A 27,439-nucleotide genomic window follows, 5' to 3' on the forward strand; every position below is an offset into this window, starting at 1 on the left:
CGACCACATAACTCCCATCACTCCAAAAGTTTCACTAGCGTCTGGATCCACCTTGTAAATAATTTTCAGAAAATAAATCTACAACATAAAGTTAACTGGCCAGCAGCAAGCTAAATAAACTGACTTCCAAAAGGCCCCCCCCCCTAAACACCAGAAATTTCTGTTTATTTTAATATAATGTTAACATTAGGTTCCTATATCACACATTCTCTGCACTTGAATTAGTATTTTAATATAAAGGAAGCATTCGAGGGTAAAGAAAACAACAATTTGAACAATTTAGATGATCACACACTAGTAAAAAACATTGATTAGTTTACATTCAATTGCTGTCAATAGATCCCTTTCACCTAAATCTTACACACTGGACCTGTAAGTCGTTGTATCACGACTTCTGATTTTAGTATTATGACTTAAATCACATTATTATGTAATATTATGACTTTTGTTCTCATAAAACTACGACTTTACTCTCGTAATACTAGCCTATGAATATATTCTCGTTATATTATGACTTTATCCTCGAAATGTCCTGTTTCTTTCCTCCATACCAGAGACACCGTGAGGACCGTGGACTTTTGAATCATATGATTATATAACGTGTCTTGCAGCTTCCTCCTGTTTCTCACTCTCTGCTCAAACAGGTTTTTCTCTCTGCAGCCTCTGAGCGTCTCTCTCGATCTCACGCGCCACACAACCAGGAAGTAGAACCAAAAAAAAACAATAACATATCCCGACAGCCTCTGGTGCGAATGAGGAAGTGAAACGCCGTCGAGTCCCTGGAGCTGCTGGAGTCGTGTTTTTATTTCTACTGCGACGGGAAAGTTCGTCAGTTCGACAGCCCCGAGAACAGGATCGATGGTGCGCAGGCTGTGCTAAGGAAGCTAGCCGTCAAGCTAACAGCTCCGTTAGCTCACAGCAAGCCATAGACAGGAGAGAAATAAAAACACACACACACACAGACGAGTAAGTACACACTGCAGAGGAGTTTCAAACTGTGTGTGTGTGTGTGTGTGTGTGTGTGTGTGTGTGTGTGTGTGTGTGTGTGTGTGTGTGTGTGTGTGTGTGTGTGTGTGTGTGTGTGTGTGTGCGTGCGTGCGTGCGTCTCACACAGAGACGAGTAAGTACACACTGCAGAGGAGTTTCAAACTGTGTGTATGGTGTGTATGTCTTGCTATTGGGTCTAGAGCCTGTAATAAAGTTTATCGTGTGTGTGCGTGCGTGCGTGTGTGTGTGTGTGTGTGTGTGCGCGCGCGCGCGCGCGCGAGAGATGGTGTGTCAGACAAGGGGGAGACAAGGGGAGAAAAGGGGTAGTTTTCTCTGTATTACAGCACTTTTTTTTTCCCTCTCCAGCATTTGTTTTTGTCAGCAGTGGGAAAAGTACACAAACACAGATCAGGAGAGGAACACCCAGTGGAGCAAGAGGAAGTGTGGAAAAAATAGATTTGTGTGTGTGTGTGCCAGACGTGCACCAATGGCCTCTTGTTCATTCTTCCTGCTTCACTCCGGCAGGCTGGACTGAATAAAGGAGGTGGACATTGGAGAAGACAGGAAAAGGTCAAGGCCCGAGGACATGCAGTGAGAGAGAGAGTGCACGTGTGTGTTTGTGTGTGTGTGTGTGTGTGTGTGTGTGTGTGTGTGTGTCATTGGTCATGCCGAGGGTACAGCTTTACACACACAGCACTTTCTGTACGCGAGTCAGTAAACAAAGTGGGTGTGTTTGCGCCCAAGGACAGTTCACTTCCTTCTTCTTAATGCGTCGTGGTGCAGATTTTTTTGAGTCACTATTTTGTGTGATAAAGTTCCACTGGATCTTGTCCCCTGTGAGTTTTTGGCTCCCTTCACACATCAGCTGTAGGACTATTAGATCAGATGGGATTAGACCTCAGGATCTTGGCCTTTCGCCTGTGCAAATATGAGAGCGGTTCACCGAAAGTCAGCGCTATTAATAACCTGTCCTCGACTCTGTGTGTGTCTCCTGTTAAGATTTACTCCTCTGATCCCCAGACTTATCATCGGCAGCCATGGACGACAAAGGGGAACCACAGGATGGAGCGACGGGGGTGAAACATGAGGAGCTGCCACAGATGGACGGGTCATGTGACGTGTGCGAGCCCGACGAGGCCCAGCCGGCCACACAAGTCTGCCATGCCTGCAGCTTTGCCTTCTGCCCAATCCACGCCGAGAGACACGCCAGCAGGATGCATCACCCGCTAATGCCTTATAACCACGAGGCGCCACAAGTTAACGGACTTGGCACCGAAAGAGAATTCAGAGTTGGGGGTGAAGCTGAGGATGAGGCGCTGGCACTGTCTGGAGTGGCAATGGCTAATGGGGGTGAGAGGGGCGATGCTGAGGGAAAAGAGGGAGTCCAGGATGATTTGCCGCTGGGTGTCGGAGCTGAGGGTGCAGAGGCAGGGGAGGAGGCCGTGGCGGCTGGGGGCGCCGGGAAGAGGAGGAGATCTGTGACGGTAGAGAGGCTGCGCTGCAAGGAGCATGGGCAGGAGGGCTCCCTTTACTGTAAAGCAGATGAGAAGATCATCTGTGTGTTGTGTGCGGTGCAGGGCGAGCACAAGGATCATGAGATCATTACCCTGCATGAGGCCTATTTGTGGCAGAAGGTGAGTCACACACTTAGAACATGACAGCTTTATGTCCTTATGTGATTTACTCTATACCATCTACAGTTAGCCACTATGGCACGCGTTACAACATCTGCAGCTGCGTTCTGTGTGACATAATGTATTCAGAGCATCGTCTGGTTTGCATTTCTAATTCAATATTAAGTAGTATGCCAATAGCTGTAGGCCCTGTGTTCTTTAAGTCAACTCACCAGGGCTCTGTTAGAGCTCTTGGTAATATTTCAAACCTAACAATGTCTCATGATCGCCCTCATGACATCAGTCATAAGTCCAGTCAATTATACGGCTGCGTAAATCATTTCTGTGAAAATTGTGAAATGGAAATGAAACATCATGAATATGCCCCAATGTCCGTTTGGCTCGGCACCAACTGTGGCTTCACTCCTCCATTTCCCAGATGTCCTCTTTGCCTCAGGCGTACAAAAGGGGTCCAGTGAGTCACCAGTCGTTCGCATTGCAGTTGTTCCAGTAAGCTGGGCTAATGTGCTGGATTTCGAGAATGACTCCGTCCTCATCACATCATCACTGTGGGCTCAGTGCCGCATTGTGTTTTTTGATGAGTATAGTAGCATTTGGAGTCAGATGTTATCAGCTCGCTGAACACACTCAGACCGTGTTATTGCACAGAGAACCAATTAACAAGGCTGCGATAGTATCAGAAACCAGGACTTAGTTTTGGATTAATATTTTTGAACCGTCAAGGGTTTTGTTTGTTTTCAACAAATAAATCTCAGTGAGAGCCTCGTTTGAGAATAATCACGCAAGGCCGATGCATTTAGCTACATCGATAACAACAGTCATGGTACTTTCACTGGCTGTACATCTAGAAAACAAAAGTAGAGCAGAACAATTCACCAGTTTACTCTTGCATCACGACCACATATGGATTAATGAGAGACAAAAGGGGGTCTCTCCCTCGCTCTCTCTCTCACACACGCACACATACACAGCCCAAGGGCACATTATTTACTCTAAACCTATTTTAGCTTTTATCCCGCTTCCTGTGTCCATGTGTTCATGTGAAAGAAATCCTTTACATGTGGAAATAGTGAACATCAACATCAACATTGCCTGAAGGACACACATCATCCCAAATATATTATCACACCATCAAAAGTGAGATATGGGATTTATAGTATTAATGTATTTTTTACCATTATCCAGACATACTGGATAAAGCTTTTAGCAAAGCATAAGATCATTTGATGCACTTAACTAAACTCAGTAGAGCGCATACAAGGCCCCACAGTCCCCTTACATTCAATCAAGCTGCACCAAATCTCACACACTCATGTCAGTCCCCTAAATATGTCAGATTTCATTCATCTGTATCCATGAATTATTCCCTGGGAAAATGTCGAGAAATGTCCTAACTCAGGGTTAAAGAAAGTGAAAAAAAAAATCCATGATCCACCCCCCTGATCCAGATCTGCACCAAAATTGAATGTATTCTTCCGTGACGCCTACATCTTCATTCCAGCAAGTTTTGTTTGGTTGTTTTTGTGTTATCATGCTGACAAACAAACATACAAACCAACCAACACACAAAAGGACAGGGGTGTAAATATACCCTCCTTGTTGGAGGTAACGATTAACAGCTAATAACTAGCTAGGTGCGTAATTCTACTTTTGTCACACAGAAATAACCTCTGTTTATGTGATGTGCTTTACATACTAATGTAGTGGAATACAATGTTGTGTTTACTGTTTGTTTTTTTTCTTCTCCGACTGTAGAGCAGGCATGGTTATGATCTGCTGGGCTGCACACAACAGATGGCTGAGAAGATCAACACCAAGTGTATCAACCCTGTGGTCAGTGCAAACTCCCCCACACACAACTCGGAGCTAAGTCGAATCCTAGCATGACTCATATACTCCACTCCCACAAGATGCATTAAGCTGCTCTCATTTAGTAATGAGCTCCAACCAACTCGAACCAAACGAAATGAGAAGTTCTCTGCAACAATTAGAGCTGGACAGCGTAGCGTGAACACATCGCACCGCGGTTCATGATGTGGTTTTGTGCCATGTGGTTTGATTATAATTGCTCGTGATTTACTTTCAAAGATATCCTCTAAGTGCTGCGCCCAGATGTTCAGCTTCGTCTGAAACGCACAGACTGAATGTTACAAGTGTAGCAAACATACAGTGTCTGGCTGTAAATGGTACATCACATGAATTCAGAAGGTTGTTCTCACTGTAGACTCGTTTGCAGGGTTTTTTCCAAGGTGAACGCTGTCGAAAAATAAACAAGCAGACGACATTAGTAGTCATTCTTACTTTAATAATTCATCCAAAATCTGAGTTCCATGAGGGAAAGAGAAACAATTTCATCCCAGGTACAGAATTAGCTAAATAAAGAATGTAAGCCTCCAATCAGCAAAAGTATGGTGGTCTTGTAATGGTCTCAGAGGACGAGAAGCTGCTTCTAATCCATGGGAAACAAGTCCAAATGCTTTGGCTTAGAAATACCAGCATTTCACAGTGATGAATCCGAGTCTGAGGTTTATGGCAGTAACAGTAGGGATGTATGTAAGGAGACCAACAGAAGAGAAGAGGATACTGAGGTGTAACAAACCGACTGTGAAATATGCTGGAGGGAATATTCAAGCCTCTGGGTGTTCTGTCAACTCTGGACTTGGACACCTGCTCTGAACTGACTACACACTAACCACAAAAAAGGATTCATACATCAGTAGGATAATGACCCCAAACTCAACTCAAACACCAGAAGACAGAGGAGTCCTGAATGTCATGGATTTTGGTTACCTGACCAAAACCCTATTTAACATTTATGGGGGCATTTAATGAAATAAATGAAATAAAAAAAAATTCTATGTATATAAGCTTTAGGTCGTGTCTATAGTCCTATAGGATGAAGACATTTTTATTTTTCAATTTTGCATGATGTCATTTTCTGATTTATTTTTGACTCCTCCATCACTTATGATATATAATGATGGGGGATCATTTTCTGCTCAATTTAAGCTTTCGATTTTCTTACTAGCCCCATTATTAATGGAGATATCTTGGAAAATGTGTTTTTCGGACCATAATTTTGTTGAACTTGACGATATACCCTTCCAAGTACTAATCCATGAGACCTTGAGTAAATGCTGCAAAGGAAAAAGGGAACTTAACAAATACTATTTTGAATTTCATGCACATTTTTTGCAAATATTCAAATTTCCGTTCGAATGGATAAATTGCTAAAAATTAACTACCTTACAAACTAATGGAATAGTTATCACAGACTGTTGGACTCCACTATAAAAGTAAACTATATAACAACCAGAACTAAAACCATGAATTTGTCTTTTTTATTTTAGCGTGACTCAAATAACCTGCACAAGGATTTTTTAGTGTAGGTTACGTCTATCAGATTATCTCATCACCTTTTGTAGGATTCAAGTAGAGTTTTAACAAAAAAGTTTTACTCAACCTTGTTTTTAACTTTGAGGAACCATAGCAGAGTAAAAAAAAAAAGAAGACACTACTCATTTCTAATTCAGTGGGTAGAGCAGTAAGCACTGCAGCGGTGGAAACACAGCAGCCTTGAATGGGATAAAGAGGGATTAAAAAGAGATTATGTCATAAAGGCACCGGGTAGTAAACACGAGTGACAATTATTTCAATCCATATATTTAGCATGCCTCGCCATTCACAGATAACACATCTTGCCTATTGAGTTTGTGCAGATATCATTCTACTCGAAGCGTCGGAGTAATGGCATCATTGTGGGATTACTGACTCGTGTCGGTTTCAGGCTTCAATTGACGTCACTTTTTTGACTCAGCACTTCCGTGCAAAGTCAGAACTTGTATTTTGAAAGTGAGTGCGTCTTCGGCTTTGTCATGTATAAAATAGGAACAGAGGGAATGTTGAATACTGAAATACCCTCTAGCTGTTTTCTACTTGGTAGGTGGATAAAAATCCTTGTATTCACTCAAGGTGGATACGGTGTATTACACACTGTTAAATTGTAAAGGCTTTGTGATATTTTTTTACTCCTCCATATAAATAAATGAGGTGTAAAAAAATATTAAAAGAACCTTTTAATATAATGTACCCAATACGGCAGTAAAGCTTAGTATTTATTACAGGTAGAGCCCAAACGGTTTCATTTGGTTGACTGATGTTTTTCACAGACTTGTATTTGTGTTTTCTTTTAATTTTATAGTTATTTGTAGTAACGTTTATGGTGAAACTATCTTAAACTTTAAAATATCAAGCCTCAATTACATTTCTCGGGCATAAGGGTTTAATAACGACACCTAGGACTCATTGCCATTTTTTTGTATCGGACTTTGTATCAGTATCAGCATCCGCAGATATTTAGCTTTTTAATGCCCGCAAGGCCGACGTCCATTTCACACTGATGGCAGTTGTGCAGGAGCGTCTGATGGTAACTGAGGAAATATAGGGAGGTGACATGGATTAGTTTGTGTCGCACAGCTTGTCTCAGTCAGTCATATGAAACAAAGTCATGAAACAAGGGTCAGAGTCTGAAATAATAAAAAGAAATAACATTGTTAACCTTATCTCAACCCTTTAGTGTAAGCTCCACAAGGTCTGCGTCGGAAAAAGCCGGGTGCATGGTGCATTTCACACACAGTCACCACAGTCATCAAACAAAACAGACGCTTCTCAAACTGAATTTTCATGGCAAGTCAACCTTGAAAGCAGACCCAGTATTTCCATTACAGATGCCTTAACGGGGGCATGTCGTGCCTCTGAAAATAAAACCTGATTACGAGCAGGATCAGGGACATACAGGGCTCCGCTATTTACAGTTGATAGCTGCTGCACCTGCTCTCTCAGCTACACCTGCAGCACTCTGTTCCACCTTATGCTCTGCTCCTACCGCATAACTATGTTTAAGCCCATCATCAGAGAGCAGTGGCATTCAGGAGCGGCGCCCCGCTACGTGCAGAGATGTGACCGAAGCACAGCGGGATTATGTGGAAGGTTAATTTGATTGGATATAATGTCTATAGTCGTACAGAAATATCAATGCTGCCCCAAGGACTCCCTGGACATTTAGTTTTCTGTGCGGCTCCTCGCTAGAGGTGCAGAGTGTTTGGCAAAAACCACTTACCTGCTCAGTCACAGGGCACTGTGTGAGAGAACATTATGTGGATTTGTTGGCGTGTCCTGTCTGCACTCTGAAATGTCAGCGTTTCTTATTATGCATGACAGGCAACAATCAGAGTGACTGCTCCCGGTGAGGACAGGTGTGAGTGTAAGGGTGTGTGTGTTTGTGAGACAGAGACAGAGGCTAAAAGAGAAGGAGATAGGAGGTTGGAAGTGTTTAAACTGCATGGTACTGACGTCCTGCAGGTCTTGCGAGAAGGGCTGTGAGCGTCCGTCTGTATAGGAGGGCAGAGGTAGATGGACAGATTTAACCCTTTGCTGCTGTTTGCTTATCAAATCCAGTTTGTTTAATTATGTACTTTGCTGCAGGTGAGGGGGATTTTAATCTCTCAAAGCTCATTTCTCCATAGGGGAATGGAATATAATGCAAAAACACACCCAGCGATGAAGCTGCATACATATTAATGGTGGACCTGGAGGCGTAGCGTAACACGAGGGGTCTAATGGCTGTCTGTCAGTCAAACAGCCAGCGAGCGCTACTTATCATCAGAGAGGTGGAAGTGATACGTGAAGCAGGGCAGCAGGTAGTCGGCACATTTACCCCCCACGCTCATGTTTTATTTACTCACTGTCTGCCGTGTGTAGGGTATCATCTGGGGCACACCCTGCTCAGAGAGAATGGTCTGATATCTGGAAGCAGCATGGCAACATTAACCCAGTCACAACTGTGTGAGCGTGTGTGTGCAGTGGCTACATCCATTCTCCCCGCCTCATAAAATCTACAAGAGCAGCAGACACATTAAAAGCTGTCTTATAGCCAGCCAAAGCTGAGGAACAGGCAGCTGAGGTATGAAGGGACTTGGCTGCTGCTGTTTGCTTTGTTCATCCTCCCTTTTTTCTTGTCTTCCTCTACCACATTCTTCTCCTCCTCCTCCTCCTCCTCCTCCTCCTCCTCCTCCTCCTCCTCCTCCTCCTCCTCCTCCCCTTCTTCTCTCTACCCCCACTCTCTCATTGCTCTTTACGGCTGCCGTTCCTTTCCTATCTCTGCGCACAGCATTTTAATTGAATTACTCGCTATCATTACCCAGAAAGTTGCTTGGCTGACATTGCTACACTGTCACACTCAAAACCAATAATAAGGTGCTGGATATGGAAACTCGACTATTATAACACCCAAGGCCCTCTGTCTCATTTTCCTTCTTTTTTCAAACCCTCTCTTTATATTACTTCATATGACTTCTGAAGACCTGGTGTTGTTAAGATTAATTTTCTATCTGTTCCTGTGTTGTGTGAGAGGCCAAATTGGAGAATCTCATTTCTGGGGGAGATAAAAAAAGCGTGAGAGAGAGAGACACAGAGTAGTGATAACTTGGAACAGGGCCACTATTGCCAAGGGCAAGGACAGTTCAAATCCGTTTACTCCTAATTTTCTATTAATGCTTTCTAGCCCTTTTTTTTTAGAGCATCACACAAAACAAACCTCTGAATGAGCAGCAGGACCGACAGTGAGAACCTTCAAAGAAAGTTAAGCACTCTCCCCTCCAGAGGCATCAGCATCGGATAAAACATTTTTCTTGTCTCCAAAAATTTGATATAAAACTATATATGAAGTGGTGTCATAAGTCTGAGCCCACTTATGGAAAAGTGCTGGTAAAATGCTCAAAATGAGAATAGTCAATTTCAAGCTAAACGCATCATCGTGTCAATGGCACATTATATTCTCTTGTAATTTCAAATGATACATTTGAGAGTTGAGCAGAATGTTTAGATGCTTTTCTCCACAAAAAGCATTTGTGATGATTGGCCCACTGAAGTGTGTGTTTCTCTTTAAAGGTTGAGATTAAAAACTGAGCCTCCTACTGACATTATTTTGTAGCTTTTTTTTTAGCTTTATACTTTCTCTCATTTTGGTGTGCGCTGCTGTCTCACCAAAGTAATACAATAATCTGTTCTTATTCCCAAAGGGTTTTGGTTCTGCTGTTTCTTCCATCAGCACCAATGAGAAACGCAACCGCTTTTTGTAGCCAGTCACAAAAGTACACAAGTGTGTGAAGTCTATTCTATTTGCGTGTCTCGATATACTCTAATCATATGAAGTGTTGGTGCAGTGCATTAGAGGTTTTCTGTTTTTAGTAAGCCAGAGATCCTGAAGCTTTTCAGTTTTGTTCTCCTTTCTCTCAGCACCCCCATTTCACAGCTCCAATATAATGTACATAAAGTCATGAAATCAAGGTTCAAGTTGCTAGTTACTTGTTAAAACGACTATTTTGCTTTGACATGACTGCAGAATACATTACATGTATGAGATCTGTAATATTTTTTACTTTATTTGCTTGTATATTTATGGAATTTCAGTTGAGAACGGTTTTATAGTGGTCTATTAATATAAAGCATGTTAGAAATATGACAGAAACAGAATTTGGCTTTTGTAATTTGCTTTCTGAACAGTCAATGTTTGCTTTGAGAAGTAATTAGCATTCTTGATCTGCTGTCCTACCTCTGCGCGTACTTTCTCATCCCTCGTCTTTACTCTGGCTCTGCCCTGCAGTGTGCTGCTGTCTCTCCCAAGGCCTCGTTCTGTGGCCTCAGCTTGCAGCAATGCAAATGAAGATTAGCACGCATGAATGCCCCTTCCTCGCTAGCGGGACAAATTCTCAGAGAAACTCAGTGAAAGGTCCAAGGGCAGAGGGCTCCTGCTCAGCAAACACAAAGAGCACTGATCCAGGATCACGGCTCCCATCTGCCACTGAGGCCATGGGGACTCGAGATGGCAGGGGGGCTCTGCTGAGCTCCTGGATATCGGGAGATATAGTGATGATATGTGTTGGATTAAAAATGTCTAACAGATTATATATAAGATGCTTATGTTGATAAGTTATATGTTGTGATTCTCTCGTCTCTATTCATGTTTTCTCTCAGTTAGCATTGGTCTTTGGGCTTTATGCTAACTGCTTTGATTATGAAGCTCAAAATCTTCTTTTTTAATTTATTAAAAATTATGTCACATAAATACAATGATAGTGGAGACATTCACATACTAAGGTAGCCTATTTAACTTTTACTCAACCAATACATAAGTACTAGTACTGAGTAGTCACGGAGGCTGAGCTGAAATGAGGAGGTCTGGTCTTTGGAGGATTTTTTATTTGCGTTTCCAGCTTGTCCCACTTTTACCATTGCATATCTTTGAGTGGCTGAGCTTATTGCAGCTAAGCCACCTGCATTACAAGCTTGTTAGGTTCACTACCTGTGCCCAATGAACACTGGGATAGGTTGGCCTGACAATGACCCCCCCCCCACCGCCCTTTGGATCCTTCGATGCACAGAAATCGAATCAAGGAAGCGTTTGAAGGAGCCTTCGATATGGGACAAACTCTTCATACAAATGGGTTTTAGCTGACCATATTTTTGTGTTATTACCAAGCAGACACATATTGTGTTGTGTGCTACAAATGATATGTTGTTTGATGTAAACGATTAGCCACACACAACATGTGCTAAACCATTGACCAATCACTTGGCTACTTAAACATCTCTACAAGTTGAGCTGCTGTGACGCAATCAGTTTATCGACGCAGCCTCTGAAGGATGCGGCCCCAGAGTTGTGTCACAGCTAAGTGCACCAATATATGTGTGTCTATATGTGACTTTTGCTAACATTAGCATACTTGGTTGTGCTTAGATTACATTAGAAATGAATCATGAGTTCTTTATTTGTAAAAGCAGGATTACGTAGTTTTTACGCCACTTCTTAAGCCACGTCAGAAGTTACATGGTCGGGTGTGAAGTCTTCGATAGATCATCCTGCTAAATGCTAAAGCTACGCCTGACATGGAACTAATGAAGTGATTACTGCTACTGCTGAATTAATTCCTAGTTATCATTGAGAGATTCCATAAAAATACAATAAAATAGTGAAATTGGCAAACTGATAATAAATGTACACCCAAAGTAGATCAAAGCTTTTAGAAATGATAATTTGACAGGATTATTTAGATTTATTATATTGAATTGTTGATATTTCCTGGCATTCATGACACCTCAGTCAGATTTAGCTCAGAGCTCGATGCCAGAGAAATCAAAACATGAGCAACAGCTTAAGCATTCAATTCTAGTGACAGCACAAGATGAAGTAGTAAATGTCTTCTCATATTTTAATCTATTTTGTAAGTACTTCCTGCTCAATTTATAATTAGTCTTACAGAAGATTTAATCAGCCTGTGTCCTAATTCAGTATGGATTTATTATATTTGAGCTCTTCCTTTTATTATTCTATATGAAAGGAGAAGAACTTCATTCCAGAGGCTTGGAAATATGGCTTCGGAAACTGTGCTGCTTCATTCTTTCACCGAGATGGAACTTGATGGTAATTCATCCCAGTTGTGGCCTATTTTTCGTCACGTGTAAGACATTGATTCATGGTTGGTTTTGCTGAGGCAAAAATAGAAAATGACTCTTCGCTTCCCAAGTAGATGTTAACTATCTGTGTCTGATTCAGAATTTAAAAATGTGCATGTTTTTCTCTGCTCAAAGTAAATAAAATCTGTTACTTCTTGGACTTGGTGTAATGGGCAATTTGGAGAATCTGATTGCTTGTGCAGAAATGGCAAATACACAATAAAACTTTGGGCCCCTTGGGTCCTTGGCTCTGCCAACTTCAGTGAAGACAGATGATTCCTTGCTTTGCGAGAGAGACAGAGAGGCTGAGGGGAAATTACATCAAATGGATGGAAAGGAAAAGAGAGAAGTTCTGCTGAAGGGAAGAGTGCGAGCAGCTGATGTTCATAGATTGAAGTGATAATAACATATTCAGGAGCAGAAATCATGGGAGTTTGTGCCGTTTTACCCCATGACAGCATCTGAGTTGGAGGTGGAGACATCTTGGTGGGGAGCATTGCAGGGAGGCATCTGTTTATTGAGGTGTTTTAGCCTAATGAGTCATGTCTAAAGAGAACCTCATCGTGTATCCCAGTGAACAGTTCAGTTACCTTGAAAGCCAAACAGATGGCTTGCTGTGGTAGAAGGAGCCTCTGAGGTCTCTATCTACAGATGGGATGCATGGAGTGTACATTCAGGCAGTAGGCCTCAAGCTATCAATTAGCTTTTGCATGACAGAGGCCAGTGAGTTTCTTAAAATAAAATTCACATGTCAGTAAAAGAGAGAAGCTGCTGTCTGCCTATTTATAAACATATCTTTTTCGTCATAGCCATTTTTATTTGCTTTTTTTTGAGTTTCATATCTGTCATTCAGATTAATTTGCATATCAGCCGACTATCTCTTTCCTTTTCTCTACATAAATTCACCCCTTTCATCCTTTGCTCTCCCCTCTCTGTCTCCTCTACATACTTCAGATGACCATAGACGAGCTCGAGAATTATGTGGACGCCCAGTTCGATGAGCTGCGCAAATTGGTGCGTCTTGCGGAGAAGAGGACGCTTCACCTGGTAGACCTCAAAGAGGCGTTCCTGACGGCGTCCGCTGCAGAGAAGATCGCAGAGATCACCGTCGAAACGGAGCAGCTGCAGGAGGAGATGGCCAGCATCACACACGAGCTCTGTCTGCTGGAAGCAGCCGAGGCGGAGGGGGCGAGTCCTGCTGTGGTAGCCGCGGCCCTCGCACCAGCCCGCAGAGTGATGGTGAGAACAAGCGTCCTTTCTTCTGTCCTTATTGTGCTTCTTAAATCAGACTCACTGCACAGTCCAGTGCAGGTAGAAAGGTGAGAAAGTTGAAAATGTCACAGAATCCCAGTGTTGTCTAATTCTGTAAACTTCACAATACCAATGTTTTTGAAGGTGTGCCAAGTTTGGCTTTCTGAATTTTCTTTGAGGAAGAAATAATTAGAATTTCATCCTTTTAACAATCTACTGTAAGTGTAAAGATGGCTTTTTGAAATTTCTCTCAAATTATACTGGATCCACTGAGTTTTGAAGCCACATCTAGACGGGCACTCAGAGAGCTCATGCCTCCACCAAGGCTAGTGCCCTATCTAGTCAGGTCAAAGTAGGTGAAAAGAAAAATTCCTGGACCTGCCTGTTTATCCGGATCAGCAGCATAAGTTAATGGGTTCTTTCTGGGGTCATACCCCACCCCTCCACAAAACGGTGGAAATCGGATCAGTAGTTTGTAAGTAATCCTGCTGACAGACAAACAAAAGAGGAGGTAATGGATAAAAAGCCAATGCTTTTCGGTCCAAATGCCCATTTCTGAGCAAAGATCACACCCTAAATGACCAGGTCTCCAAAGAGCTGACAACACAAGGAAGCAGGGTCAATAATGAATTAATGTGAACTTTGAACACAGTAGTCTGGTGCCAAAGTTGTTAATAAGGGAATCCTTTTAAAATCAGACACTACTGTCAATAAACAATTAGAAAGAATTGTCCAGCCATCACAAAGCTTTTTGTGTTGTATATCATGTGCACCTGACTTCATGGTGCATGCTGCAAACAGTTATTATTGATAATTAATTGCAGGGGATAGTCTGCAGTGGCATCTCAATCTGTCTTCATATAGTTGTGAGGTGGCCTAGAAAAAGTTCTGGCTCCAAAGGGCTTGGTTCTTTGCTTAAAGATACCTGAGCAGTGTGGATGCTGGCTCACCCATAGATCACCCCGGGATCAGCCAGGCATGATTCCCAGGCCTTCCACTTACAGAATTATCTTCCTAATGACTGTGGCACCTGCTGCAGAGTCATTATAGCAAAATAAATATGGTAAACAGGTGCCACTGTACACAGCTTTGTTCTACATGAAAGGAGCGAGTGGCTGTATTCATCCAGTCATGAATTATTCTTATTTAGAGAAATATATATATATTTTTTTTTCATTTCATACAGACTCTTGGGTCTGGATGACACAGTTTCATGCAAATAAATCCCAAAATGAGTCTCCTAATGTCTGTCCTCTGGTAACTTGCACCGTTCCTTTTCTTTTTAAAGCCTGTTGTCAAAGTACGGCCATCTCAACACATTTACATGACTTCAGATTCTGCAGCTTTTGCAGTCCCTCGTCTCTCATTTGAACATTGAAGAGGAGGCTTTTACTGCTCATAGACCCCAAATTAAAATATCCCACTGGTCTATTTGTCACTTGCCATATATACGTCCCCACAGTCTCAAAAGGAGGCTTGAGCGTTCCCTGGCGATGCTGTGCAGTGCGAGCGAGGCGGCAGTAATGGTGGAGGCTGACGTGCAGATTGCTTTTCGAGCTGAGAAATGAATCCATTGTGAGCCAGGTTCATTAGGGGCCCTAATTGAATGCCAATGGTTACCCCGTTTGTTTTTATCTGTTCGTTATTGCTGGATTAAATACGAGAGTGTGTTACTATATTAAGTGATATCGTGACGGGCAGTGTTATTTGGGGGACGTGTGGTCACAGGAGAAGAGTGTGGAGGTGTAGAGGAGCTACTGTTATTTTGTTTTTGTGGGTATACACCATCGACTGAATATAAAGATGGACGACATGATAGCTACCCAAACGTGAAGCCAAAGTGTCTCAATCGCCCCCTTGTGGCTGGCTACAGTACAGGTCTAAAACCGTGCCTCCCTCACGTTAGCAAATGGGACGTGAACCAAACTGAAACGTCAAATACATTTTTGCAAACATGAATTCTGTCGTTTTAGGTATTCTATAACTTGTTTTTTCAAGTGTCAAGTTTCTGGTAAATTTGATGCTATAAAAATCTGGTGAAGCGTCACGATTGGCAGCTAAGACTAATCTCAATAACACGGCTCCACTCCGCGATCACTGCTGCGTCAATCTCAGAGCCTATTGGTTAACGTTAGACGATGAATTAGCCTCTAGGGTAACAGCCGATATTTTGGTGGCTTTTGGTGCAGACAGTGGATATCTGGCCCTTCACCCCTTCACTGTTTATAGTCCAACTAGTTTCTTTTATCACACGATTAGAACATTTTAGCTCATTTTGTTCAAAAGGGGGGAGCGACACGTGGTCCATCTTTTTATACATTCTATGGTATATGTAGCTCGGAGTGAGTTGGGTGGAGGTGGACGTGTGGAAGGTTGTCTGAGATGTTGAGAGGAGGAGATGCATCAAGTCGACCTCAACTCACCAACACCTGCAGCAATTTCTGTCGCACAGCGTTTTTTCGATGTGTGAAGCCTCTTGGATCCGGAGAATAACTGACTCAGACATTCATTCTCCTACTTGTTCTCTCACTCTGTCACTGTCTGCCTCATGGTGAGCCTCAAAGTGGCAAATTGAACCCCAATCCTTCACCTGGCTCTTTACTGCAGGTCGTCTGAGATGTGAAGCGTTTGTCTACGTCTGAAACCTTTTACCCTTTTTCATGAATCAGTCAATAATTGTTTTGGTGAATTAGTTGCTGTAAATGTTTAAAATGTCAAGCATCAAAAAACAAAAATTGCCTTGAGGTGATATTTTGTCTCGTTAAAAGTAAAGAAATGCTTAAATTCAAGATTCAGTCTATGAAAAGGAGTAAAGCACTGCTCATATTTGAAAAAATTTGTCCAATAATCAGTGGTTATGTTGTCTCAGCACTAGAGCCCTCTTCAAGCTAAAGCTGCAGGAGTGTGAAGTAGTTATTTTCTCTGTGAATGAAACCATGAGGCTGATGTGACACTAGAAACAAAGCCATTACCTTCAGTGCCGTTCAATTGAAAATTCACATTAAAATATATTGACCCTGTTTCCCGTTATGCTTTTTGTTTAGTTCTCCTTACAATCTAATCCCATTGCCAGAGAGCTACCCTTACAGCCTGCAGCACATTTTGGAAGTAGTGCCTTGATTCCAAATTTCTTTATACCAGAAAAGAAAGACTAGCAGCTTCAACGTTCAGAGCCAAGTCGGAGAAGCGATTGCAGCTTTGTAAGAACATCCAGCAAGTAATCTGCAGCCATGTAACAGCAGAACTGTGGAAACGACAGTGAGGTAAAATAGTTCTCACTTGCATAAAATCCACCCTTTAAACTCCTTCCCAAAGAGTAAACCACATAATTGAGGTGAGTCTTTGTGATTAAGGTCAAACAAACAAAACAGTGCTGGTTCTGTTAATAATCTACTGTCTTAATTTTAATACAGGATAACACAAGTTTAGACACACACATGATGAATAGGGTCAGGAGCAGGGTGAAAAAAACATCATGAAAATTGACCAATCAGCAAAGAGCTAGAGGAAGAATAAATTAATACTCTGTCTCAGTCCATTTATTATCAAAACGTTCTCTACATTTTCATTTGAAAAGCGTCAGTGGGTAGTAATTTGCACAGCTGCTCACTTTTCTATTTACAAATCAATATACAGTAATTAAAAGCCCCGATATGTCACTTGAACACAGTTACTACACACACATACACTACCGTTCAAAAGTTTGGGGTCACCCAGACAATTTCGTGTTTTCCATGAAAACTCACACTTTTATTTATCAAATGAGTTGCAAAATGAATAGAAAATATAGTCAAGACATTGACAAGGTCAGAAATAATGATTTTTATTTTAAATATTAATTTTGTTCTTCAAACTTTGCTTTCGTCAAAGAATGCTCCATTTGCAGCAATTACAGCATTGCAGACCTTTGGCATTCTAGCTGTTAATTTGTTGAGGTAATCTGTAGAAATTTCACCCCACGCTTCCTGAAGCACCTCCCACAAGTTGGATTGGCTTGATGGGCACTTCTTGCGTACCATACGGTCAAGCTGCTCCTACAACAACTCAATGGGGTTGAGATCTGGTGACTGCACTGGCCACTCCATTACAGACAGCATACCAGCTGCCTGCTTCTTCCTAAATAGTTCTTGCATAATTTGGAGGTGTGCTTTGGGTCATTGTCCTGTTGTAGGAGGAAATTGGCTCCAATCAAGCGCTGTCCACAGGGTATGGCATGGCGTTGCAAAATGGAGTGATAGCCTTCCTTATCTAAAATCCCTTTTACCTTGTACAAATCTCCCACTTTACCAGCACCAAAGCAGCCCCAGACCATCACATTACCTCCACCATGCTTGACAGATGGCGTCAGGCACTCATCCAGCATCTTTTCACCTGTTCTGCGTCTCACAAATGTTCTTCTGTGTGATCCAAACACCTCAAACTTTGATTCGTCTGTCCATAACACTTTTTTCCAATCTTCCTCTGTCCAATGTCTGTGTTCTTTGCCCATATCAATCTTTTCTTTTTATTGGCCAGTCTCAGATATGGCTTTTTCTTTGCCACTCTGCCTAGAAGGCCAGCATCCCGAGTCGCCTCTTCACTGTAGACGCTGACACTGGCGTTTTGCGGGTACCATTTAAAGAAGCTGCCAGTTGAGGACCTGTGAGGCGTCTATTTCTCAAACTAGAGACTCTAATATACTTGTCTTCTTGCTGAGTTGTGCACCGGGGCCTCCCACTTCTCTTTCTACTCTGGTTAGAGCCCTTTGTGCTGTTCTCTGAAGGGAGTAGTACACACCTTTGTAGGAAATTTTCAGTTTCTTCGCAATTTCTCGCATTGGAATAGCCTTCATTTCTAAGAACAAGAATAGACTGGCGAGTTTCACATGAAAGTTCTCTTTTTCTGGCCATTTTGAGAGTATAATCGAACCCACAAATGTGATGCTCCAGATACTCAACTAGCTCAAAGGAAGGCCAGTTTTATAGCTTCTCTCACCAGCAAAACAGTTTTCAGCTGTGCTAACATAATTGCACAAGGGTTTTCAAGGGTTTTCTAATCATCCATTAGTCTTCTAAGGCGATTAGCAAACACAATGTACCATTAGAACACTGGAGTGATAGTTGCTGGAAATGGGCCTCTATACACCTATGTAGATATTTCATTAAAAACCAGACGTTTCCACCTAGAATAGTCATTTACCACATTAACAATGTATAGAGTGTATTTCTGATTAATTTAATGTTATCTTCATTGAAAAAAACAGTGCTTTTCTTTGAAAAATAAGGAAATTTCTAAGTGACCCCAAACTTTTGAACGGTAGTGTATTTAAAAGAGAGAAAATAGAAATGCTCATAAATGTGCGCAATCGGAAATTGTTGGACCAACTCAAAAGAAACCATTTCCAATCAGTAACATAAATTAATTAGGTCTGTCAAAATTTAACTTTACAAGTTATATTAACACAATTAATTTATATTTTGAAAAAACCTCTTTCAACTCTGTCACCAATTGAAGAAATTGTTTTTATTATAGAATTTGTATTTATGTACTGTTTGTAAGTTAGAACATGAAATGTCCCTAATAAAAATAGTATATTAGATCCACTTATACATTGATAGGGGGCCACAAGAGGTGCGGTGGGTGGCACTGTCTCCTCAGAAGGTTACAGGTTCAAATCCCGGTTCAAATCTTGGTTCGGATCCAAGTGTGTGTAGAGTTTGCACGTTATCCAATGTCTGCGTGTGTTTTCAACAGGTACTCCGTCTTTCACCCACAGTTCAAAGACCCAGATTGGGGTTTGGTTAGTTGAGGCTCAGGGTGTAAATGTGAGTGTGAGTGGTTGTTTGTCTCTGTACGTTGGCCCTGTGATACATTGGCAACCTGTCCAGGGTGAACCCCGTCTCTCGCCCAGTGTCAGCTGGGATTGGCTCCAGCTCCCTCGCGACCCTCAAAGGATAAGCAGGCTGTAAGGATGGATAGATGAATAGATGGATAGATCGAAAGAAAGAAAGAAAATACGCCAGCATTTGTGCACCACGTGCCAGCCTACTTTTGTTTGTATCACCTACTTTACTGTGCAATTGTGCAATTGTGTTGGACCGCATTTTCACGTGCGCGGCCAAAGAGGTTCTCAAAGGTTCTTTCATTTTCTGAATATGTTTAGAAACGTGGAGGCGGAGGATGAACAATGTTTAAGCTACAAAAGCCTCCTGGCAAGAAAACAAAGCTAAGATGGCTCATTAGCCAGGCATCGAGAATCTGTGTCCCGACCCTGACTCATGACCCAGGTCACAGGGAAGAGCTCCGAGCTGATTTGAAAACAACGCAGAACCTTTCCCATGCAGTTCATGCTGTTCACATTTAAAATAGATGCATTTGGGGGGAATAGTTTCATTTTAGACAATTGGAAAGTGATATTATTTATCAATAATTCATCATGAGCCCACTGCAAACCCCCATGTATTTAAAAAGTACACCATGTACCAATGAAGCTCACTGACTTTTGACTATTTTCACTACTGTTTTCTGCATTTGGAATATTTATGAGTGAGCTTAGGTAATTTCAAATCAAATATTTTCCATTGCAGAGGTGTTTCCCATAGAGCAGTGCAATGTATTCTGAAAACCGATGAAGTTTGACTTATCACTATTCCGAGCTGACTTTAATTTCACTGTCAATGGCACTTTTCTATTGAGCTGTTGAGTTTATGGCAATTTGAGGTCAAAATTGAATACTTTTTTTTTTTTTTTTAATCAATGGAGCAGCTTCAGGTTTCCCCTGTTGATGACTTGCACCCAAGTCTTAGTTGTTCAGACCAGTTTTTTAGTTTGCAGGTATCGATTGTAGTTCATGTGAATAACATAGGACATGTTGAATCTTGTACTATTTGACCCTGGAGGTATGATTTCATTCCACACTGTGTCAAACTGGTAATTACAATCAGAACAAACCTCTGGAGCTGCCAACTTCCTGTCAACAGCGTAGCTCTTCCAGTTTTATGAGCAGCAGCTCTATACAAAGCTTGAATTACATCAAATGAAAACAAAGCACATTTTAGTCACATGGGGATTAAACCAGCATAATATTTATTGTGAGGTAATATAAGAAATATCAAAGAAATACAGAAAGCATATAACTAATTCTACTCGTATTTATATGGAATCATTAACAGAAACAGATAGATAGATAGATAGACAGACAGATAGATAGATAGACAGATAGACAGATAGATAGATAGATAGTTAGTAGAGGGACAGATAGATAGATAGATAGATAGATAGATAGATAGATAGATAGATAGATAGATAGATAGATGATAGATAGATAGATAGATAGATAGATAGATAGATTGATAAATTCAGTATTTAGCATGCAATCTATCTAACTAACTAATGAAATATCAGTTAACCACCCAACTAAGCAACAGGGAAATAGAAGGAACTCTGCTTACATGTGCTTTGTGTGGAGGCAGCCTTATAGCAACCCTTCAAGAGCTCCTTTGGTGAACATCAGTGTTGCATCCGGATGTCCACAAATTGACGGCTGAGTCTGTTGAAGTGTTTGACGAAGTAAACCAAGAAAACTGAGCTCCAGTGTTTTCAACCCAAGTGTTTGTCCAGATCTGAAGCTAATCAAATTTAGAGCCTTAGTCAGTGAGTCAGGCAGCCAGTCGGAGCTCCACAGCCTCCACTCATCAGCTCCCCTGCCTGCGAACCCCCTGCCTCCGAGACACTTAGTTACACTACAACAAAGTTCCTTTCTGGCTCAGCCATCGTAGCACTGGTAATTTTGGTCTAGTGCGACTGTACAATTAGGCAGAATTTTAAAAGTAACAAAAGAGGCTTTTTTGTCCTCAAGGTCATGACTGAAAATACAGCAACTGAGATCAGGAGTGGTATAATAAGTAGTTTGGCTGTGTAGCACGTAACAGCAGTTTCAAGTGTGATCCATGCAAATGCCAGGGCTATGAAAAAGGTATGCAGAGTACTGAGTAGAGTGCTGGAGCAGTCCTGTGTCTAGTGATCAGTGTGTGTTGAAGTGTCCTTGAGCAAGACACTGAACCTCTTAACTGCCTTCAGTGTGTGAATGTGTGTGTATGACTGTGACAAACATTTTAAAGCGCTTTGAGTGGCCGACAGACTGGAAACGAGATGTATATAGAAACGCAGACCATTTACCACACGAGTAAATGTTGTGGGTAAGCCTTGTGAAATTATGTAATTGGCAGTATTTCAAATATGATAAAAATGTTGCATTTCACCCATGAATGAATTTAAAGCTTTCAGTGTTTGTGGATGAGTCGCACGCCGGCATTCAACTAATCACATCCATCATTTTGACATTGAAAAATCTCTTACGTCAGAGGTAAAATTAAAACATTAATAATAAACAAATCCAGCGCATGAACAATGTTTGCAGCTCATTTGCTGCTTTGTTCCACTCTGCTCCTTTAAGAGCTGATGAATATACATGAGCACAACTGGTGAGATGAAACCCAAAATTAATTGGTCAGATTTAGAGCCACCAGCTGTGGAGCAAGTCGATGTGAATGATGTTGTTTACCTTTAGTTTGTTCTCCACAACACCTGTGCAAATATTTTTAATATGTTGTGTTCTCTCTCTCCCTCCCTCCCTCTTTCTCCCTCTTTCTCTCTCTCGTTGTTTTCAGCACAACATTGAGGCCAGACCCAGGTAAGCCTGCCCGTGTGATTGACTTTCATTTTACTCGCTCTAGCCGCACAGTTTAGCAGCGAATAAGGAGCCTGCAGAGGCTCCGTGCTCAGGTCCTTGTGCCGTCACCCATCATGAGACTGACAAGTATTCATCTTGCAAAATAACACACTCTTCAAGTCTTTTTTCCCCCCTTTATACTTTCACCTTTTACCCTCAGACATTTTTACAAACTCAGATACAGACACAGGGTCATCTACACACAGCAGCCACTCCCAAGCCTCCAAACCATTCCGGTCACATGCGAGTCACGTCGGCGCCCCAGCGAGGCAATTAGCAGCTCTCATCTGTGTGTGCCCACTGGAATCAGAGGAGGTGACAATCTGCCCGGTCCAATCAGGGGGCTGTGGTAACAGTGCGTGTGCTGTGCTTACTGTATACGCATGCATGTTAAGACAAGCTGTAGTGTCATTAGTGAGGGTCACGTCGATCCCCCTGACACAGCAGAGCATTTACATCTCTGCTTTCCTCAACCCCGCCGGCATGTGTAAGAGAACGGCAGAACGCAGACTGGACAGATGCAGCCGTATTAGTTTCAGCTGCTGTAAGAGTTTGTTTGTGTCGTTGTTTTTTTTTGCTTAGACTACATCTCTCACCTTTATCTCTGTCTGTGTCAGACAGTCTGCAATGGATAGTTCTCTTCCCAGTCTCACACGTTATTGATCTGTTGACACCAAACACCCTTCCGCCTCTTTCACCCACAGCAGGAGCGCACCTAGCACCACCTGCTGTCTCGGCTTCTCCCCTTAGCTGTCTCTCTGGGCTTTCATCTCAACGGCACAAACAACACAAACATACACACACTCAGCCCTCAGCAAATACCAGCACATCTGTCCTCGGAGGGAAAGATTCTTATTTTCCGTGAGACTTTATCTTAAATACAGGCTCAGCGCTGTATAGAAAAAAATAGTCCAATGTTCTGCAAAATACACCTTCAATGGACAACGTGTTTGTTTTACTGAATTTTTAATTTCACTTTGTACTATTTATATTTCTGCGTTGCCTGCATGTGGGAAATATATCCTCTTATTTCCTCTCTGGAGTGCCTTACTTTTATTAAGGAAAGAAACAAATGACCAGGACTGGCACACAAGCTGTTATATATTATTGATTGGTCAACCAGCCTAATGATTTTTAAGCTCTGGAGCAGATGGCAATAAGCTTGCACCCAAGGGTGAGATGGAGCTAATAGTTTGTCCTTGGCTAAGGTTACTCTCTCTCTCTCTCTCTCTCTCTCTCTCTCTCTCTCTCTCTCTCTCTCTCTCTCTCTCTCTCTCTCTCCCAAAGTCCCTCAACCTGCCATAAAACGCAGTGGGTGCAGAATCGGTGGAAAATGACACACATTTTGAAGAAAGATACAAGGACAAGTAAAGGTAGAGACGAGTCGGGAAAAAAAATAACTCTAACATGAAGCACAACATACCTTTGTTGTTGTTTACTGCATTATCTTAGCGCTGGAGATTAAGGTGAAGCAGACAAAGGGATGAACAGGACAAAAGAAGGGGAAAGGAAGTGAAATTGGAGGAGGAAGAAAGATAGTGGAAGGAGAAGGGATTTTTTGCAGGATCAAGTGAAGAAGAGTGGGTGTTTAGGGGTCACGTGCAACTGGTTCCAGACAGCAAATTGATTATGGAGCAGAAACCCTAATCTGCTGTCTGAGACCCATAGCGCTGCCATAGACGGAGCGTCCCCACAGGACCACTATCCTGCACCCATCTGCATCTTTCCCGGACTTCCTCATCAATACAATTCCCTGCTACTTCTCAAGCCTCTCAACAGATAGGCACTCCATGCCTGACGAGATTTGTTCTCCTTTGAATATGAATCTTATTTTACTCCCCATAGACGAACACTCGCACCCTCCTGCCTCCAATGTGATGCATTGTAATTTTCATTTGTATTCCTCCCCCTCAATTGCCAAAACAACCCCTTTCCCTAACTTGCACCTTGTGTGTGTGTGTGTGTGTGTGTGTGTGTGTGTGTGTGTGTGTGTGTGTGTGTGTGTGTGTGTGTGTGTGTGTGTGTGTGTGTGTGTGTGTGTGTGTGTGTGTGTTTACAGTACATCTCCATGTTTGTATCTTCATTATTATGTTTTCGTCTGTGTTTGTTTGTTTATCTGTTAGTTAGCAGGATTTCACAAAAACTATGGATTACCACGAAACTTGGCAGAAGGCTGCGGTTTGGGTCAGGAAAGGATCTATTAAATTTTCACTTTCTTTGACATTGTGAGATATTGGGCTTTTCTCAGAGAATAATTCATGGATATTGATGAAGAAAAACTGGCATTTTCAGGGGACCGATGAAAGTGGGAATTTTGTAGTAGATAAATCCAGATCTGGTGAATTAAAATATGGTTTCTTAAGGGGACTGTTGGGCCTTGGCAGAGGCAAGTGTATGCGTGTATATACTGTATGTGCTCTCCTCATTAACTTATGCATCTTTATTATTCCTTGGTGTATGCATCCATATAATATAGTTGTTAATCGTTTAGCTATGCTAGCATCTCATTGTGTAGTATTTTGTGTTTCAAAGGTTGAAAGAAATAATAACAACAGTTAAATTAATTTTTTTTCTGGAAGCCCGACACACAATTACTTCGCTTTCACATTTTGGTGATCTCAGGGCCACGGTGCATCAATGGTTACCATGGCCACTGATAATAACAGAAGAGCGTCTCTGACTGTTTGAGCACATAAACACACACAAAGGAGGGATGAGGAGAAAGGGATTACTGCTGCAGTAATGTTTTAATTCCAGAAACCCACTTTTATGCTCTCTCTGGAGATATGATGCATAAGAGGGAAATGGTTGCAAAGACAGTGAGAGTCAGTCGGAGGAAAAGAGTCGCACACTGATGAATTCCATCCGCTAGACTTAAATTCCCTCCTCTGTTGGGACCTTGGAGGATTTGTTCTCTGTAGACAAGCATTTCCATCCTTGGTATTCATTTTTATATCTATAAATGATATTTAGCATTCATCTTTATAAATGTTTTGCGAAATTTTTTACATATCAAGGTTTTGTTTCGTTAAATTATTTCATTTTTTGTCTTGAATAATTCTTTATATTAGCCTCTAAAGGCGTCAATAATTTCTGTAGAATCCACAACAGCAAGCCCGCTGGACATAAGGGTTGATGGATGTTTTAGTTTCTATTTGTTTATTCTGTCATGGTAATAATTTATTGCCTTTGTTCATAGAATGTATGCCCCCTTAAACTCTGAGGACGAGATGCAGCTCTGAAAGCCGGCAACGTGTAATCTTCAGCTCGCTCTCGATAAGTTACTTTTTCTCATAAACTTTTCCAAGACGAGAATGATGCTGTGAATACACTACCCTGCCGCCTCCTCCTGACCTTTTTACTACCCTTATCTAAAAGAGGAGTTTTTTGTAGTGATAGAAATTTTCTATACCAGACTTGTTCAACTTTCCCAAGCTGTTGCAGACTTCAGCACTTCCAAGAAACAACATGGAGATTTATGACTTGAGATTGACACAGCGATGAAAAGATTATCTTGCAGTATGGAAAGAAATTTACATGAGAATCATGAATAACCTTTTGCCCCCAGAAGAAATACACATGTATAGAGCTCATTATGTGGTATTTTTAGGGTGTATTAGTATTATTTTTTACCTCAGTGTGTGCACTTTATTTTGCAGGTTAGCCAAATTTTCTTCCAAACGTAAATTAGCCTGTAACCTTTGTTCAGTGCAATCACTTATCTGCTTCGTCATTTCTTCCATCAAGGACAAATCAATCCCATTAAATTTTAATGAAAACTGTTTTTCATGGATTATGAATCACCATACATTCTCATGGTCATACACTCTCATTCACATAGCTGTGCATTCAGGCGTCATTTATAAATGATCTAGATGGTCTCTCCTTTTTTTGTTTAGCTCAAACACATTACTGGTATTTTGATAGAATAGTTTTTAATTAAAAATGTCCTGTGGCTACATCAGTATCTGATCCTTTGATGGAAATTTGTGTTCCTCTTTAACACATGTTAAAAAAACAGAAATGTGGACTAATAGGCAGAAAAACAACATAAGCTGTTTTGAGACATGAACTCCAGAAAATGTCCGGAAAATTGTGAGCGGACATTTTTCCTTTCATGTATGAAGAATGCTGCAGGAGATTGTCCAGGTCAGATGCATTCACAACAACAGGCAAACGTTTGGAACATTCAGGCGAGGGGAGGCAACAAGGAAGAGCAGCAGGAGGCAAGAAAAACACGTTTTTGTTCACAGCACAACACCATCGTCGGCCCTTTTCACCGAAAGCTCTCGAATCTCGACTTCCAGAGTTGACATTTTTCTCAGATGAAGTGTATGTGGATATTTTTTTTTCAATATGAGATATTGGTTGTTTTCTGATATTTTATCAGCTACCAGGAGAAGTTCTTGAACCAACTGGCCTGGATATTTGCGTTCTCACAAACAGCCCCTCCGAGAAGTGTCAGGAAAAGTTTGTGATTCATGAGAGCTAGTGTTCAGGTGTGTTGATCTGTCTAAGCCAATCTATTTTGAACTCTGTGAGAGCTTTATGCACTCCCTGCCCTCTGTCTTTCATTTTGCATTTAGTCAACTCCATACTTGTAATCTCCTTCCATTGGACGCTCACTGGCAGAACCGAGCAATGGGGCAATTCACTCACCATGTCTCGCTGAGTGAAGGCTGTAGAGCACCCTCAATCATGGTGTACACTCCCGTGAACACACAGAGCAAGGAAAAAAGGGGGGGGGAGCCGGCAGTAAAGCCAAATGGGTGCTTTGGGGACAGGGCTTATCTGTCTGTCTGAGCCGCTCACCCTTCACTGGGTCAAATAGATGAGTTGAGTGAAGCAGGGAGGTGTCAGGGGAGCGTGGTCAGGGGACACCGGACAGAGCCAAGAGACGAGGGCCTGGAAAGAGAGAGTCACATTTCCTCTAATTAAAAATTTATATCGCCTGCTACAAAAGGAGCCACGACAGAGCCTCTTGCCTTTGTGTGTGTGTGTGTGTGTGTGTGTGTGTGTGTGTGTGTGTGTGTGTGTGTGTGTGTGTGTGTGTGTGTGTGTGTGTGTGTGTGTGTGTGTGTGTGTGTGTGTGTGTGTGTGTGTGTGTGTGTGTGTGTGTGTGTGTGTGTGCCTGTCTGCCTGTCTGTCTGTCTGTGTGTACATGCCCCCATTTAATAATTTAAAGTGTTTCAGTTAGATGCATCTGTATCTGTTTTACTGTGTGTAAGGCCCAGCTGCTTGTTCTGACTGTACTAAAAGCTCTTCATTAATACACCACCAGCTTCCTCTGTCTCTCTTAACTTCAAATTCACATTTGATTAAGTTTATTGGCCTGACAGATCAC

The 27,439-nt window shown here is 41.9% G+C and overlaps 1 protein-coding gene across 1 annotated transcript in view; it reads left to right on the forward strand.

The window, feature by feature from the left end:
• Nucleotides 1-634: 634 nt before the first annotated feature.
• trim44 (tripartite motif containing 44) overlaps nucleotides 635-27,439 on the forward strand; it is a 45,618-nt gene continuing 18,813 nt past the window's right edge. Inside the window, exons 1-5 of the mRNA XM_035156374.2 lie at nucleotides 635-966; nucleotides 2,008-2,621; nucleotides 4,377-4,454; nucleotides 13,089-13,373; nucleotides 22,034-22,056. Of these exons, the coding sequence (XP_035012265.1) occupies nucleotides 2,025-2,621; nucleotides 4,377-4,454; nucleotides 13,089-13,373; nucleotides 22,034-22,056 (983 nt within the window). The 5' untranslated portion in view covers nucleotides 635-966; nucleotides 2,008-2,024. The remainder of the gene's footprint in view (nucleotides 967-2,007; nucleotides 2,622-4,376; nucleotides 4,455-13,088; nucleotides 13,374-22,033; nucleotides 22,057-27,439) is intronic.

This window comes from Hippoglossus stenolepis, chromosome 5 (assembly GCF_022539355.2).
Source record: "Hippoglossus stenolepis isolate QCI-W04-F060 chromosome 5, HSTE1.2, whole genome shotgun sequence".
Lineage (NCBI taxonomy): Eukaryota > Metazoa > Chordata > Actinopteri > Pleuronectiformes > Pleuronectidae > Hippoglossus > Hippoglossus stenolepis.